Genomic DNA, 18,522 nt, shown 5'->3' with positions numbered 1-18,522 from the left:
TTATTTGCACAAATCGGCATCATAGGGGTGTTATAACAGGCCGTTCTAGAAAACCTGGGGCAGAGGTTCGTCGTTGGCATCCAGAAAGTATGTGTGCACAGTTTAGCATTGACTGAGCCAACGGTGCTGGAGATTAGCTGGACACAGACGGACGGACACACACACATTGACGAACGGACGGACGGAGTGCAAAACATGCTCTTCCTTCAGCCTGGTGGATACAAACAGGAAGGGTTTTGGACATACTACGTTTCCACCCCACCGCAACGGCATATTGAAGTTTCTAATTCTATCAAAAAGTTGTTTGTGTTTATTTGTATTTAATTGTTTCCTCAGAACTCACACTATGACTCTCCCAGAAATGTGTCAGGGGTGGGGGATGTAATCTCCTGTTCCCCTCAGTGTGCCAGCAGCAGCTGCCTGGCAAACTTCTAAATTGTTGTGTTTCTCTTCTTTTCTGCAAGGTGTGTGTAGGGGGATGTTGACGCAGCAGAACAAAATGACCCGACTAGCTCAGGGGAGGCAAGTAAAGTAGGTTAAATAGAGGGTCCCGCCTGGGAGGCTGGGATCAGTCGTTAATAGCCATCTGTCTGCTCCATTGGAATGAATTATGCAGACAGGCCTATTCTGATGTTCTCCTTTTTCATCCCGCTGCACATTCAAATACGGAGTGTTCATTTAACTCTCAGTATGTGTGTGTGCGCGTACTGTACATGCATGCGTGTGCGCACAAGTGCCTGCGTCTGTGTGTGGGAGAGCATAGCCTGTCTGAGTTACATACACTCCCTGGGTTTGACTACTGTACAGTGTACACTGATCCTATTCACTGTAATAAATATGTTTTCTTTTGTAGTGTGTGTCTTATGTGTGCACGTATCAGTGTGTCGACCACGTAAGCATGGATGGCGGGGGTCACAGTTAACGGCCCCACCTGCTCGACAACAATAACCCTCTTCATCCACCATTACACAGTTGATATACAGTGGACTACATTTTCAGGTTTCATGTCATCAAGTTGCAACACACGACCATTTGTTTTATGGAAAGCCATTAGACCACTGTGTCAGAGATTATAATGATTATATACTTTTTTATGGTTGACACTGAGTCAAGCCCACATTGCAATGCATTTGACCACTTCATACAGTCACCACGATGGCAATCTCTCCTAGAGCTAAAAGATGCCTCTGCTGGAGACGCGGTGCATACTACTCACAGGTCATTGTCCGTCTCACTGCGGCCCGTCTTCTGCTGCCTCCGGTGGACCATGACAATGGTGACGGCCACGGCGATGATGAGTCCGACCGCGACCACGCATCCCAGAACCCCGATCACCCCTCCTGGGGGCCCCTGCGCCATGGGCTTCTCTGTGGATGACAGAGAGAGAGAGAGAGAGAGAGAGTTAGAATATCTGCTCCGCTCTCCATACTCCAAATCAGTGGTTTTCAACCTTTTTCATATCAAGGTTCATTATTGATTTAGCCTCTCAGAATCAAAAGTTATTTTGTTGTATTGATGTGGTACCATATAGGATCAGGCACACATCAAAATACAATTTATTTATTAAATAAGTCCGTTGGCGGAGGGTGTGTAGATAAGAGGCCAGGATCACATTAGATGATTGACACAGGGGTGAAAAATGGGTTACAAAATCGTGAGATAAAAAATATATTTAAAAACATAATAACATTTATTATATATCCTCTAATTGTGTAGATTTCTTGTTTTAAATTAAGTAATGCTAAGTGATGTTTAACAATTAAACTCTTGATAGTGTAAAATTACACTCAGGAGTTAAAGAACTAATGACGGTCCATTTGGTTACCAACTCTACATCATTTAGCTGGGGACCACCTGGAACCCCCTTAATGACCACTAATGGTCTCTGTACCACTGGTTGAGAACCACTGCTCTAAGTTAACGCTGCTGGGTTGAGATAAAAAAATAACGAGAGAGAGAGAGAGAGAGAGAGAGAGAGAGAGAGAGAGAGAGAGAGAGAGAGAGAGAAAATGCTCATGAGGCAGCTTTAATGCAGAGATGTGACAGCAAGAAATATATGTTGGGTCTCTAAAATGTCACACACCTGAAGTTATTTTCAACGACAACTACAAACAAAAATCGAAACAATGGCCCTAGGATTCATCATCAGACACAAAGGAAGACGTTAACTACAGCACTATGAAACTAGCCTACATAAAAGGCTTGGAAAATGAAATAAAACCATTTATCAATGAAATACGACAGACTAGGCCGCAAAGGCAAAAAAACCCACAATTGATCTTTATCCTACTTTTATGCTTTCACAAGGCTTGAGTATTATTCCTGCCAGTGTTCGTTTTAACAACAAATGCAAATTTGGACCCAAAAGGGTCCATTTGCATACTCTTGGAGTTACAACAAACACTGCAGAGTGTTGTAGTTTGCACTGCAGTGAATAGAAACCATGCACCACATAATATTTGGATGAGACTGGCACTGCAAGAATAATACCACAGTGTTGTGGTCATTCAGCAGCTGCTGGTGAATTTCTAGCCTGTCAAACTAACTGTCAAAAAAGAAAAAAAGAAAAGCGTTAGTTGGCCCGAATTTGACAATGAACCCAAATTACCTCTTTTAGGTATGACAAAAGTCAGTCTTTGCCAGCAGGGGGTGACGACGAAATAAATATCACCCTCACGTTATACCATGAAAGGAACCAACATGGTGCTTAGAGGTCAGATAATTGTGTGTCTCTAAACAAACAAAGCCTCTGTTTAGTCTGTTACCTACAGACATGATAATCTACTCTATAAAAACATACAAATAAGAGGAATTGTGTCTGAAACATGCATCCGTAATAGAAACATGTTTTTGTCTCCACCAGGCCGAAGGCATGTGGGGAGAGTATGTTTTGCACTCCGTCCGTCCGTGTGTCCGTCCGTGTGTCCGTCCGTCCGTGTGTCCGTGAGCAGCTAATCTCGGCCACCGTTAACCCGGTCGATGCCACATTTTGCACACACACTCCCTGGATGCCAACGATGAACCTCTGCCCCAAACTTTCCAGAACGGCCTGTTATAGCGCCACCAGGATGCCGCTTTGTGCAAAACAAGTTTTTGCACAGTACACGTACAGATTTTGTCCAAACATCACGCAAATTGGTACACAGTCTCTCTAGAGCCATTCAGCCATTCTTTCAGATTTCTCACACTCCATCCTGATTGGTTAAGATTGGCTTCCAAAGTTCACAGGAGTGCTCAGTTTCAAACAAAATGCTGCAAATCATGAACACATCGCGTGATTTCCGTGAAATTGTGCACCCACATTCCCACTAGGCCGAGGACGAAATGCCACATCAACAATTTCAACTCAGACTCAAGGTGGCGAAAAGTGTTTTTACCTCTAACTGCACGGATCTGTGGATAACTTTGTATGCCAACTCCCTAGAGGCCAAGGAAAAACCTTTGCCTGGAATTTTTCACATCTGCTCTTTATAGCGCCACCAGGAGGCCCACATATGTAAAACACATTTTCTATTATTACTCCTTCAGATTTTATCCAAATTTCACGCAAATCGTTATACACTATCTCCATAGTCATGTGATCAACACGGAGCGCCACCATTTCCCATCTTCCATCCTCATTGGCTAAGATTGGCTTCCAAAGCTCACACGATTCGTCCATTTCGAAAAAAGGCCACAAATCACAAACACAGTGTGCAATTTCCGTTACATTATACACGCACATTTTCACTAGGCCGAGGACGACATGCCACAATTTTTTCCTCAAAATCAGCCTCACGGTGGCGCTATAACAGGCCAATTCCTGTTTTTAGCTATAACTGCATCGATCTGTATACAACTTATGTATGCACACATGGGAAAACATTGTACCTGCATCCCTCCAACACGAACCTCCGGCCCAAATCTTCCTCAACAGCCTGTTATAGCGCCACCATGAGGCCACAACCTGACCTGCCCTGGTGGAGACCTGTGCCGATTGGCACTTTGTCTAGTTTGTTTTGTTTTTTGGGGCGCAAAATCTGATTGGCCGGAATGAGATGAATGATGTACGATGATAAGAGCACCCCTCACTTCACATGGGTGTGATTTTATGATATTATAGACATATACACATTACACATATACACATATAGCTAAAGGATGAGATAAGAGTTTAATTGTGTAGTGGTCCGTTATGTATTTAGTTAATGCTCTTCTCAGAAGAAAAAAAATAATCTGATGACGTGCCAATCTGTTAAAGTTAAAATAGATAATGCAGTACTCAAATAAGAATAATGCCGTCTGAAACATATAGTAGTCAAAGTAGTATTATATATATATATATATATATATATATATATATAATTTTAACTCAAATTAAATGGTCTCTCAACATGGACCCTAGCTGGCACGACATCTGATCAGATGGTCGTCCGTGGCCAAATACATGGCCTTGACATGAAAATGTTTGAAAACCACTGAACAGACAGTAGTTATAAGAGCGATATTATGCTCAACTGACATTGGAAGGAAGGTCACAGAAGTCTGATTAAATAAAACGGTACATATCTCTCGTCGTTTGCACTTGGTAAGTTATCATCAATCTTCAATAGGTTCAATCCTCCAGCCTCTCAGTTTGTGATGAAGCCAAGGCTATTATATCTGTAAAAAGTACAGCGACCTGATTTGAACACTAACTTTAATGTAATGAAACCGTAAAAGACACGTTACATAAAGTGCTACACTATGCTATTTATTACCGCCTAGATCTCGCTGACATCAAGTTTTGGAAGAGCCTTTTAAATATCCTTGTGATGATGAATAGTGATGAATATCGTTGGCTTTTTCCTAAAATGCATTCTGGAAAAAAGCAATCAACAGTAGGCGATAAGAATACTGTAGGCCTACTGTAGTGCTGAATATCTTAAACAGACACCAGTGTTAACAAAACATGTTTTGATGTCTCTTCAGCAGATGATTGATTTTGCAGAGTGAATGATTCATAAGGACAGCCAATGACTATGATGACATTTTGATTGCATCCAGATTACATCCATGTTGCATAAACAGTTCTCTTCTAAATACAAATCATCCGTCATCTGTGCAGACTACCATGTCGTCTATGTTGGGTGGAAACCTCATATGTTCGAAACTGTTACTTTACCACATTCAAAAATAGCAAAAGTAGAAGATCGACAACTGCTGTTACAGTATGTACATTATTGTTTAGTGCAGTAATGCAGTACCCGGTGCACCAGAGTACACAGTGCACGTATCTGTTATGAGAGTACTACTTATAATTGTACAACCCATCAGTGTACTTGGGAGGCCAGTATGATGTCTTGTCAACACTATGACAGTGGCACAAATGTCACATGTAGCTCAATGAAACCACATAGCCGTTTGAGAGAAACACGTTGATTGATTGATTGATTGAAATATGTATTAACAGTTTGCAGAATTACTGTACAATTCAAGCACAACTCAATACAAGGACTGTTAACCGTGAGGGGATGACCCAATAAAGCATTACACTTGTTTACAAGACGGTCCACCTTGTTCAATTCCTCAAAACATTTAGAGACGTACAAATATACACTTCTATAAAGCCAAAGAGCAGAACGGGAATTCATCATAAAGGAAGTAAAAAGGGAAAAGAAACATATACAGTGAGGGGAAAAGGGGTGGGTGGGTGGGGGGGGGGGGACGATTCAGATTTTACGGGGGCCAGTTTCAAATTGCAGCCGTCCATAGGTGCCCTTTGAGAGCGGATTTGAAGGAGTCTAGGGATTTGCATGTCTTAATGACTGTTGGTAGGGCGTTCCACATATACGCATGCACAAATTTCTTACACAAATCTCCTCTTCTGGAGGAGATAGTTTTAGCAATGAAAGCTGTGAGAGTGTTTACAGTCCCCTCAATACAAACTGACTGCAAAGATAACCTTAATAATAATAATAGAGAAAATATATCATAAATGAATACTGAAACCAGATATAATCCTTAAGGAAAGTTTATGCATGTACTATGTAAACTCTTCATTTCCATTTCCAGCCATTCAGTTGCAATATATATATTTTTTTTCATATATATATTTTTTTTATATATATATAATAATTTGGGGAGCCCCCAAAATAATTTGGCGACCCCCCGAGGGGTCGCGACCCACGGGTTGAGGACGCCTGCCCTAGAAGAGCATCACACACAGAGACTTGTGAGTGATGTTTTACTCAAATAAAAGTAGCAATACCACAAAGTAAATCCTGTATTCAAAGGTTGACTTGAGTTGTGAGCTTGTAGATCGGCTATAAATAAATGGTAAATGGTGCATTTATAGTGCCTTTATCCAAGGCGCTTTGCATCCATTGTGCATTACATCCGCGCGCGCACACACACACACACACACACACACACACACACACACACACACACACACACACACACACACACACACACACACACACACACACACACACACACACACACACACACACACACACACACACAGTTGTCCAATAAGAGTAAAAAGTTAAGTAAACAGTTGCCTCTGAGTTGCCTCTGAGATGTAGTGGTAAAGTAGAGTAAAAGTACCTCAAAACTGTACCCAAGTACAGTAGGAGTAAAGGTACTTAGTTACTTCACCAGCACTAGGTGGGAGGTAGTGTAGTATACCTCTTCCCACAAAGGAGAAGACTTGCCCTGATGATGTGTCCATTATTATTGGGACCCGCCCTCGTTGCCACTGACAAAGTCATGGCCTCGCTCCCGGGGGTCTTCGACCCAATAGTCCCTGCCTGCTTCACTGATTCACTGCCCACAATGGACACACAGAGGGCCGTTTCACGTAGAGCGTCACAATACAGCCGGCACACTAACCACTCTGTGCTGCCCGACACACGCATTGCAGCCGAGTAAAGTCATTAGGCCTACTCGTCGCTCCCCATCAGATTGCGGTGTCCTGCACGCACAGCCATGGTTGATGTCCTTCTAAATATCTGCTGTGGCATGTAGTTTAAAATAAATTGTGTCATATCATACAGTATCTGGACACTAGATGGGAGAAAATAGGGTTTTGTGCAGGCGTAATGTGAAGGATATATTATATCCTCCCTTAAAAAAATCGCTAGAGGTGGGTGGTGCTCTGCAACTTTTTCTGGAGGCACTTTTGTGGCCCACTCGTGCATTGATGTCGGAGCAGAGCATATAATGATCAATCCATCGATTGTGTTCCAGCTTGCATCATTGGAACCAAAAGAGTGTAGTATGAGTTCTTATTCATTGCATATCCCCTTGAATTTGTCAAGGTTTATTTTTTATCTAATAATTCTACAGAGTGCGTCCTCAACATTTGAGATGTGAAGGGAGGGAATGGCCTTGAATGTGATCTTGTCGTAGCATGGCAACGGATAAGGATGGCTTACATTTCATGGCCCTAATTCAAACACCAGACACAACAATAGCCTGTTGTGTAACACAAAGAGGGAGCCGAGTGGATCAGAATGCAATTTTGCCTGTCGTGGAGCCCCGCTATGCGCTCAGTAGCGCAGGATTTGGACTGTCACCTCTCGACAACACATACGGTACGCTCTGGCCTTATGACGAGCACATTTACATAACATGTCCAAAACCGTTCCTTTTCAGGAAAAGGGGAAAAAAATAACCTGTGATCAAATGGATCCAATGCAGTTATTACTTCGTCACAAGCTGTCGTTAATACTTTCATTGGTAAAATATTTATAATACCCTCAGACTAACTTTACAATTTGAACATGGTGTCCCTATTTTGGGCATGATGTTATAGGTGTATAGTTACATTTTTATTTTAAATTAAATTAAATTAAAATAAAATAGCAGATCCACTGTACAGACTCACAATTGCTTCTAGATCAATTTAGAGAAAAAAATGCTCTGGTCGACTGGGTCCATAGCTCTACTGCGTCTGCGTTGCATTTAGAGCTATGTTACTCTCAACTTCCGCCGCTCGCATGAATGCAGACCAGCCTCTCGTCTTTAGCGTAAATAAAAAGAAGGTTTTTGCTACTCACCAAAACAAAGGCGGGTTGTGTCATTAGAAAGCCTACTTTCCTTAGTGGAAGCACTCTCCTCCCCCTCCGTATACCATCTCTCCCAGAAGGGGATGTTGATAGCGCATAAATGTGTCTAGAATTTCAAGAGGCTCAGCTCCAGGTGTGATGGAGACTCTGGAGGATACTTGCTGAAGCCACGCAACAAGGATGGAGGAAGTGGGAAGAAGCCCACCCAGGCCATCACCGGAATCATTACGGTGCGTTAAGTGTCCAAGTGACAGCAGGACACTGGGTAAGAATCGAAAGCTCAAATTCCCAAGAGAGTCGAATGATTTATTGACAAACACCTTTAATAAGCCTTCTTGGCTGAGTGCTTGGGGCACTTGAGGTTGACTGGCAGTGGCACACGCAAATTAAATGTTGCCATGTGTTAAGGGTAAAGACAATTGCGTTGGGGGAAAATTTGAGATATCAACCAAATTATGCTCTGGGAGTGGACCTGTGAAAGTAACTGTTCAGAACTTCTGTTCCGTTACCGTTACACAATGTGTCAATGCAGGACTCTACAATAAGAGCTTCATCCCTGCAGAAGAGTCTCAGCACAATATGTGGATCAATATGTCTGTGATCGATTTTAAACTTCAGCTGATGCACTGTAGCACAGAAAGAATAATCCCAGTCTTAGATACAGGCTCTGGAGTTAGCTACTGTATGGCATTTACAGTATGTCTCTAGAGCCCGACCAATGCCATATTTAGGGTTAAATTGCCGGAATATGATGATGAATGATGTATGATGATGATGTATGAAGAGCACCCCTCACTTCACACAATTTTTTAGGAATAGTCAAGCTAATTTGTCACATCGCAATGCGTTGTGAGCTTGTAGATTAGCATATTTTAGTATTTTTATGTGAAACGTATTGCCCAAAATAGGGACCCATCGGCTGCGTAATTGCCAAAACACAATATGCGGTCAAATAAGTCTAAAAATAAATCTTCTCGGTTGCACTTATTTCTTCCCGATCATATCTTCATATGCAAAAATGAGAGCAGCACTCCCACGAATGTTACTGTTAGGAATCCAACATAACATAACATTTTCCAAGACACAGGGTTAAGGGTTGTTGCTCAACTACATCGTGTCTGCCACAGACAGATGGATATTGATTATCAATAAGCATAAAGCAGAGAGCCGCAGAGCGACTCACTGTGCTGCCAGCGAGCCGGTGGAACACCTTGAAGCTGACAGACTTGACCTTGACCCCCCCCCCCCCACTATTATTATTATTATTATATGCTCTACAGCACAATACTTTGCCAGCCTTTCTGCCTCGCCTTTGGGTATCCAAAATTGTGGAAACCGTCACAGCCAGTCCGTGGGTATGTCCTAGGCTGGATCGCCAGAGGAAACAAAGTTCTTACATCGAGTATACGGTACATGTCTCCTTTGTTAACCCACCATGACTGGACACTACACTGTACTGTGTACTGTATTTACAATTTCATGGCACAACAATGGCACACGCACCCACCAGAAACACCCGCCCACTATTAAGTGGTGGTGGGAACTAAGCTTCACTGCCCGTCTCATGCATTCTGTTGTGGTTGGTGAGCCGTGCCAGATGCTTGTATTATTGCTGCTCCACAGCCATGCATACATGCATGAAGCAGTCACATATAGGTTCCCGTAAAGGGTGCCGCTATAGTCGGTTAGTGGAATTGTGTTCAGCTGGTAACCCGTGGAGAATCACATTGCCCCGGTGATCCATCAACGAGGCGTGATCGATGCAACGGTTGCCCGGCGGGTCTTTCGGTTCCACTGCAGAGCGCAGACAGACACGCAGCCAGCCAAGAGGTCCCAGAGAGATAGGGGGGACACGCTGAGCGAGTGCTTTGCATGTACTCATTGCTTATTTTATACCTTCAGATTTCCATGCTTTCACCCGTGGAGTGGCGGTGGGTGGGTGGGGGTTGTGGAGGAGGTGGTGGTGTCTAATGTCTGCTAGTGGAGATTTGACAACATTCTTATGGATTCCGGAGATGACCGTGGATGCCAGAAACTGCGGTGCAAGAAATTGATTAGTTTGTCACTTCTGCGTGTATAGGGGAAAATATTTCCCTACATATTTGGGGGGCAGGGTTGATATATGAATTACAGTGATACGCCCAATTCACGGCCCAGGCTCAAGGTCTATCAGAAAGTGTGAGCACGCACAGGGTAATCTCAAAGCTGCAGCTGAGCCCAATATACACAGAACTTGTGTGCTCTCATATTACCCCGTCTTCTAAGAGACTGCGTTAGTCACACATACCACAGCACTGGGAGTCCAGGTGAGAGGTTAAAGGGCTGTGACGTCTCCAGCTGGAGACGGCGTTAAACCCACCTCCATACCCAATGCGTCCCAGACGCCGGCCACGCAGGAATTTAAACGGTCTTCATCGGATCCCAGCCATTTTCACTGCCATCTGCCTGCCGGGGCCTTTTCGTGGCTCACCAGACATTGGCACAAGGTCAACCCATTCACCACTTAATGGTCGACCCCTCCCCACTTGTGTGTTTGTACCGACAGTGCTGGCGCTCTGACAGGGACGTAATGAAAAGGAAATGCACCGGGCACCAGAAAACACCAGACGACACACTGACATCCTTAATGGAATATGTGCGCTTGTGCTGAGATGCTCCTGTCAGCATTCTGATAACTGTCCAATATGCTCTCTCTCTCTCTCTCTCTCTCTCATAAGTGCCATTTTCTCCACAGGGGCAATAATAAGTTCCAACAATATTCTGGGTCGGGGGTGCTCGGTGGGGTTCATGTGGACAGATTGCTGAGCCTGGCTGCTAAACCGATGGCGGCTCAATAGGACCAGAATCCCGGTCGAACGTGTCACGCAGCCACCTGTTCACAAGTCTGCGTCAATCTGCAGGAAGAGGGGGGTCCAACTCCACTCATCTACGTCCCTGTTCAGTGCTCTGTGCAGCTCACTAGAAGCGCCAGTGAACCCGCACAGCCTGTCAACAATTTATCCAGAGAAGATTTCTTTTTGTTATACCTCTCTCTCTGTCTATTTTTTTCATGTCGGGTAAATACTGCAGGCTCCCAATAAAGGAACAGAAATGTGGTTTAATGGAGTTCATAAATCTGTATTTCATGCTGCCAACTCAGAGCGGCACACTGTTTTCTCTCTCGCCCACCTCCTCCTACCTCCCTCCCTCAGTCTCTCTCAGTCTCTCTCTCTCTCTCTCTCTCTCTCTTTCTCTCTCTCTCTCTCTCTCTGTTGGTAATCTTGTTAAAGTTGTGCGTTTCCTGAGCTGCCTCCTGTGGGAACCGAGCGCTCCTGATGTCATCCTTCTCCAAGGTAGCAGGGTACTATTTACGCACACATGCACACACACACACACACACACACACACAAACACACACACTGGAGAGGAAGGGACATGTTTCACCTGGATTCACTCCAATGACCCTCCCCACTGCTGTCCCCTGGCTGTGGGCTTTGGAACTGACACAGCAGGGCCTGGGGGTTAGGGGAGGGGGGGTGCGTTTACAAGGGGGTGCAGTGCGGAGGTACGACGGGACATCGATTGTGTCTGATTGTTGTTCTACATCACTCCGCAGAGGGCGGCACTTCATTAGCGACAAATTGCCAGCACCTGGAATGCGTTTATTAAGATAAAACAGAGCCCATTATGGACTTAATTCTCTGGAAACCGCTGGGATGCCTTGAAGAACACCTGCGGTTTACGTGTCTCTGTGTATGCTCTATAAAACTATATGCACTGCAGGGCCCAAAACTGAACACCATCGCTGCCACGGCTCCCTTGCTAGTGATGTAAACGCATATTGATGGATGGATGCTCACGTTTAGTTAGTATTAGAGCAAAATCTACTGCGTGGCTGAGGCTGTTCTCTTTTACTAGCTGCTGCATTGCGTAAACATCTTATGAATCATGGCTAAACAGAGTCAATCCTGGGCTATAATGCCAAACACACTCCCATGTAATCATTTTCTTCACTACAGGGAGGAAACTTAAAGACAGAGAAAGCAAGCCTAGCAGGCATGAGATTGCTATGTAGCCATGCATACACTGCAGCCTACATCAGCCATTGGCGTCTGGCGCACTGCAGAGCCATTCGGATGAGATGGAGTGACTACGAGTAGCACCAAAGCCCTCGTCAATGAATATGAGATTGCAGGCTGTCAGGCGGATGCTGTCAGGAGGTATTACCTCTCATGACAGCCAAGTAACAACAGTTCTAATTAAAGAATGATTGGAATGGGTGGAGCACTGCCCCCTAATAGGGGAATAAACAGTTTCAGCATTGCTCCAAGACGTGAAATGTGCTCATTTATTACATCGGACAACGCGGTAGCTGCTGTCAAGAGGATTTAATAGTTTATTTTAGGGCTAACTTTCCATCCATTTTGATGCCTTCTGGCCTTATTCAGCCCGGTGATCTAGTTACAAAAAACCCAGACACTACCACCACTATGAGTCTATGACAGTGAGATAGAGAATTCACAAGGAAGTCTGTATCCGTGAAGAGCTGCATGTTCTGCAGGTAGCTTATGTGGCAGACCTCTTAATGCTTTCCTTTAATGCTACAGAAAATAGCTCCCAAAGCAGCAACTGTGAGTCTGTGATACCGTTCTGTTGCATACCCAGACAGCTTCAACAAGCAGACTCCCTTTCAAGGCCCATGGTTGAACCCTTCTGTGCACACTGAATGTTAATTTAACAGTGAGTGGCGACTCTCTGCGCTAAACCAAGGCGCCACAACAGTCAAACAGATTTGTTCCCTAGCTGCCCTCCTCTCTACCTTGCATTCTCTCTCGCTGTCTTTCCTCTGTCTGTACGTGAAATTACTTCAAAGAAAGGAGAGTGTCTTTCTAGCGGGCAGTGAGGTCACCAATGTACCAATTTCCTTGAATTGGTTAAAAGCTGTCTGAGGGTTATAGACCCAATGAAGACACGCTCAGCGAACATTTTTTTCACTTTGCTAACACTTTACAAGGTGTCTGCAGAACATCTCTCCTTGTCCACAGCCATTTCATCCCCCTGTTGCTAAGCAAGTGTCTCCGTCGCGCACACACACACACACACACACACACACACACACACACACACACACACACACACACACACACACACACACACACACACACACACACACACACACACACACACACACACACACACACACACACACACACACACACACACTCTTTTATATATTCATCACAGTCGTGTTCCCTCTGGAGCATTGCCATTGATTATTTTGTGCATAGTCTACTTGCAGGACCTATACATAGGCCTATTTCAACGGGGGGGGAATATAAATGTGCACCTCAATATTCAATTACAGTATGGAGCCCATCTCCCATGCTCAGGCGTTTTGATTCAATAACTCTCCATATCAACATATCGGACCTCCCCGTGTGAATAAGGCTCCTATATGAGTGCCATTCACCCCCCACTAACCATCTTCACAGATGGGGTATTTTAAGGTCATTCCACCTGAAATAGCACTGTCATTTGTGTAGTATAAACACGGATGACAGCGATGAGTGTCTCTGAAATGGAAGTGAACACATGCTATGCTCGCCGAGATGGCTTTGAACCCAGGGTTATATTCATAACAGATGATAAAAACCTACTGTGCCTTAGAGCTTCACGGAAGTTCACGCCACATAAATCAACTCTTATTCTGTCCCTCTTGTCACCTACTGTCTGAGCTGAGGTTCAACCAAGTGCCAATATGCCATGTGTGACAATGTGAGTTAGTAGAAATGTAACCAGAAATATATATCAAAACCAATAACTGACATCTTGCAAGTAGGTTAATCGAATCATCAAGAATCAGTAATTTTATATATTCTAAATATGTATTTTATGAACGACCAAAATGATTTGTCTGATTAACAATGAATGAATGAATGAGTTTATTTCGACCATTATTTGAAAATTACATTAAAACAAAACTGAAAGTTTTAGTACTATTGTAGTGTTATTTTACAATGGTAGTGAGCTGTGAACTTGTAGATAGTCTATTTTCTTATTTTTCTCACAATTGTTAATCGAGACACAAGTTTGAAATCAGTGAGTTATTATGATTTTAAGTCATGTCACCCAGCCCGGGAACATTTATTGTTGTATCTCCTTTGACATACACGTGTACAGCAATCAGTACTAAAGGAATCCTATATAAGCTTGATAACCAAGATAAGAAACTGCCAATGGGCAAACTGATTCCATAGCAACGTGACAAATCCCTGCCCACCATCGTGGAGACTAGGGGTTCAAATACTTTGTGGTGACTCCGGCTTGGGCACCCTTAATGTTCTCATTTTGATTATAAGACCCAATTACTGATTGTCAGTCTCAATGTTTTCTTCAGACATACATATATGTCACTGATTTACTATGACAAAGTTTTTGACTTTTCAAGTGTGCCCATTTGTACACTGTCAGTGTTACAGGTCCCTTGATCATCATGTGGTTGTCTTCTAATTCTAAACCCTCCCACATGTAGGGAATGGCAGTGACAACTAGGGTCTACAAACTGGGAATTGGCATAAAGACAAGATTTTATACAAAATAAAATAACAAAATTATGCACACACGTGTGTCTCCTGTCCTCTGCAATTGGTTTTGAATGCCTTATTGCTCACAAGTAAAGTAAGGTATACATGACATGCTTAAGCATTTGACAATTAAGGTCTATATGTTCTACAATTGCTAAAAAATAAATAAGTCATTTTGGGATATAAACAAGAAGTTGAAGGATACATTTAAGTCTGATAATGATAGACAGTGCTTGTTCACATGATCACATCATGTATACTTTATATTACTTCAAGACCATTATTACCATTATTGATTTATATTACTTAAGACCATTATTTAAAAAAAAAAAATACTATTTTACCTCACTTTTACATTCCTGGTAACACTTCTTGGGATTCGTCATGTTTCTATGAACTAGATTTTTTGTCAATACCATGATAGAAAGACACAGTGGTGTGCATGTTAAAGTGTATGAATTGGCCAAATTGGCCACTTCAGCATCACAAAATACATGTAGACTTGGAAAAGGCAAGTCAGAGCAGTGTTTTAAGTTTATCTCTGTTACACGCTACACGCCTTGTTCCACTTCATTAGGCAATCACTGGTTTTGGTGAAAGGTTCAAGGCTCATGTGGCTTAAACTAGTTTGACTTTCTTCATCAGAGCCAACCAAACCCATTAAGCAACTGCATAATGATTGATGTCTTGCAGTTTCTGGCCTAAACTTGTGGAAACAGCTAAAATAAATACAGCAGCTACAATAAAATAAAAAGCATATCATCGCTTGGCAAAATACAGTTTCCTGACTACCTGCCTCATCGTCTGGTTTGCCTATGTGCTTCCTTCCACTCGTTGTTGTCGGGTGGAAACCTTGTATGTCCAAAATCGTTACTCATTCCAATAGATCCAGCAATGCGTAGTGAGCTTTTAGATCGGCTATGTTGTGTTACTTTTGCTGGACAATTTTGCATGATGAAGTAGGGCCTTAAGTTACAAAATAAACATAAGAAGAAGTTGAAATGTGCAGATACAAGGTTTCTGCCCAACCAACAGCCACACTCTCCAAGGCTGTAGGGCCTGCTGTAGGATTGTTGGCTGTCAGCTTTTCCATTAGCACAGCAAGGGAAGTCTCCGTGGACTCCACATACTCTGTCTATCACCTCTATAAAAATCTGCCATCGTGGAGATGGTAGGAGACCATTGGTTAGTTGTTGCTGCCTGCACAGCAAACCGACCGCAAAGCTTCTCCCATGCTGCTGCTATCAACCTGCTAAACGAGCAGACGCACAGCATGCCCCCTATACATCCCCTAGCTATTTACCTCTGTAACTTACTGCACTAGATTTATCTCACATCACGTGCCGCAGTCTCTGTTCTGTAAATTCTCCTAGCGTTTTCCACTGTTGCCGCACTGCATTATGGCTGTCTCGCTTCCCCAGCTATTAATCACATGCCTCTGCCTACTGCAGCTGCAGCTCTGCACCTTCCAAATGCAACGTCTCTGCCATGCACAGTATTCACCAGTCACGACTGTTGTTCAAAGGGATAATAATATTCATGTGTAACCTTTTTCAATCGGCATGTAGGCTATGTTACGTACCTAACCAATTTCAACCAATAACGTTGTCTTCACCTGTGATTCCCAAAACCCAAGAGACAGCTGGGCGATGTTCAATCTAAACAAGGATGTTGGTCGGTGGAGCATTACAAACCTTCCCAATTTAAACTTAAACTGAATTTGGATCGGAAAACATTTGGGCCCAGTTGTGCTGTGTTTTAACTTTTAAGTAAGGGATATTTCACTTACAACTTTGCAACTTCAAATTCCATTTTAACCATGAGCGTTCATTGAAAATACCCGTCCTTCGTTCTAATGCATGAGGGGCCCGTGTTTTATTTGAAAGTCAAATATACCAGGTCTTATGACTTAACTTAATACATGGAGGTGTGACCAATCAGCATTGGCCTTAAGTTAAAGGGACACTTCACCCTTTTTGCAAAAAAATATATGTTAATGACGTTTAGAAGCTTTAGAACACTTTCCTGGAGATCTTTATGTGTGTAATATGTGGTTTTAGATATTTTAGATTGTAGCAGTGAGCCTGTTGTCTCTGATGTCATGGACACTGGTCTCACTTCCTTCCTGGACTACATGTTCAGTAAGACAGCTCTCCCCCTATCCACAAGGAGGAGCAGTGCACCAAAGAATTATGGGAATTGTAGTCCAGGAAGGTAGTGAGACCAATGTCCATGACATCAGAGACAACAGGCTCACTGCTACAATCTAAAATAACTAAAACCACATATTACACACATAAATACCCCCAGGAAAGTGATCTAAAGCTTCTAAAAGTCATTAACATATATTTATTTGCAAAAAGGGTGAAGTGTCCCTTTAAGTGCTTAAGGTGAGAAATATGCAGTAATAAAAAACTGACTTTTTGCAGTGCATGACAAACTCGCAGTGCATCACGACTCTGCATTTATATCTTACTAAAGTGGTGCCCGTGGAGTGTGTAAGTAATCAACTGGCCGCTGTGGGCATAGTGAGCCAGTAGCCTACATAATTCATTCCATATGGAGAGTACATTTATGCCCATATATGGAGATTTCTGTATCTGTCTCTCTGTGTCCCTTTGCGTGTATAATTTGAAGTTGGTGGGCCGAATGCATTTAACAATACCCGTGTCAGAGTACCCGCTCCACCCAGCTGTCTGAGTCCCCTTTATGTCCATATGGAGATTTCTGTATCTGTCTATCTGTGTCCCTACATTCCTATGGAGTTCTGTGTCAGGCATGCCCAAATATGAAGTGTACGTGTCCTTTTATGCCCATATGGAGGTCTTTGTCAGGATTCAGGCATGCCCAAATATGGAGTCTATGCAGATGTCAGAACATATTTTTGATGTCAGAACAGGCCAGTTCCATATATGGAATATATGGATATATGTTGGTTCTCTATATAGCCAATTCCGTTCCAATTCCAATAGCCAATTCCGTTGCTTAGTTTTTACATATTAGCCTTTTGGTTGCGTTATTAGACGTTCCTGTTCTCCATTTGAGCGTCTTCTGTAGTGGGTGTATTTATGAGCGTTGCATGTTTGTCCTGTTATTGTCTTGTATGTATTTTACTGGCAAAGCTGTGTCACTTATTTTGCCTCTTCACTTGGCCAGTTTACACTTGTAAAAGAGATTTCAGTCTCAATGTGGGTTTACTGGTTAAATAAAGGTTAAATAAATACAAAGATAGATATTGCGAGGGGATGGGATGGTCGCCTGAGACTGTTCTTGCGAGGGGATGGGATGGTCGCCTGAGACTGTGCTTGCTAGACTCATGCACCCATATAGCCACAGTGGCCTTTTTCACAGTTTCACTAGGAAATATTTCACGATTTGGTCACGAAATGCCATTCCAGCTGGTCTTTAATGTTCCTGAATACTCTGTTCTGGACTCACTGGACATCCAGTATACTGTTAACCTGCTAGTTCTCCTGAGCCTTGCAATTTACATATAATGTTCAATGTTGTCTATTTCCCCAGTACTATACTATCAGGGAGCATGTGTTCACTTGCATTAACACTAGTGAGTTTCTTTTAGGGTTGTGTCCATGTCCATTGGTATCTGGTGCACCAGATACCAATGGACATTCTGAATAATATTATGGAAAATACCTCAACAGATAGATAATGTTATTGCCATTAGTTTTCTGGAAGTCTGCTGCCGTTGCCTTGTCCAATGTTACCTGGCTGCGCAGTCTCTGTTGAAGTTAGATAATTTAATCTCTTAACCCCCCATTAACTTTTTGCCCTCTTTGCGAAAATACCGTAAACATTGCATTACGATGCATTGTGAGCTGCTATTTTTGCAATATGTTTATCCCAGACTGGGGATTGATCATGGAGTGATCTTGTTGTTAAACTACGTAAAACAACCGTTCAGAAAA

The 18,522-nt window shown here is 43.0% G+C and overlaps 1 protein-coding gene across 1 annotated transcript in view; it reads right to left on the bottom strand.

Annotated features, from left to right (window-relative positions):
- nectin1b (nectin cell adhesion molecule 1b) overlaps positions 1-6,694 on the bottom strand; it is a gene marked incomplete at its 5' end in the record, with an annotated part of 38,416 nt that extends 31,722 nt beyond the window's left edge. The window contains 2 exons of the mRNA XM_083773263.1: positions 1,217-1,367; positions 6,652-6,694. Coding sequence (XP_083629389.1) covers positions 1,217-1,367; positions 6,652-6,694 — 194 coding nt within the window. The remainder of the gene's footprint in view (positions 1-1,216; positions 1,368-6,651) is intronic.
- Positions 6,695-18,522: the final 11,828 nt, after the last annotated feature.

Source organism: Protomyctophum parallelum, assembly GCF_964188405.1.
Source record: "Protomyctophum parallelum genome assembly, chromosome: 9".
Taxonomy (NCBI): Eukaryota; Metazoa; Chordata; class Actinopteri; order Myctophiformes; family Myctophidae; genus Protomyctophum; species Protomyctophum parallelum.
The sequence above is the reverse complement of the archived record's forward strand: the minus strand, read 5'-3'. Positions and strand labels throughout refer to the sequence as shown.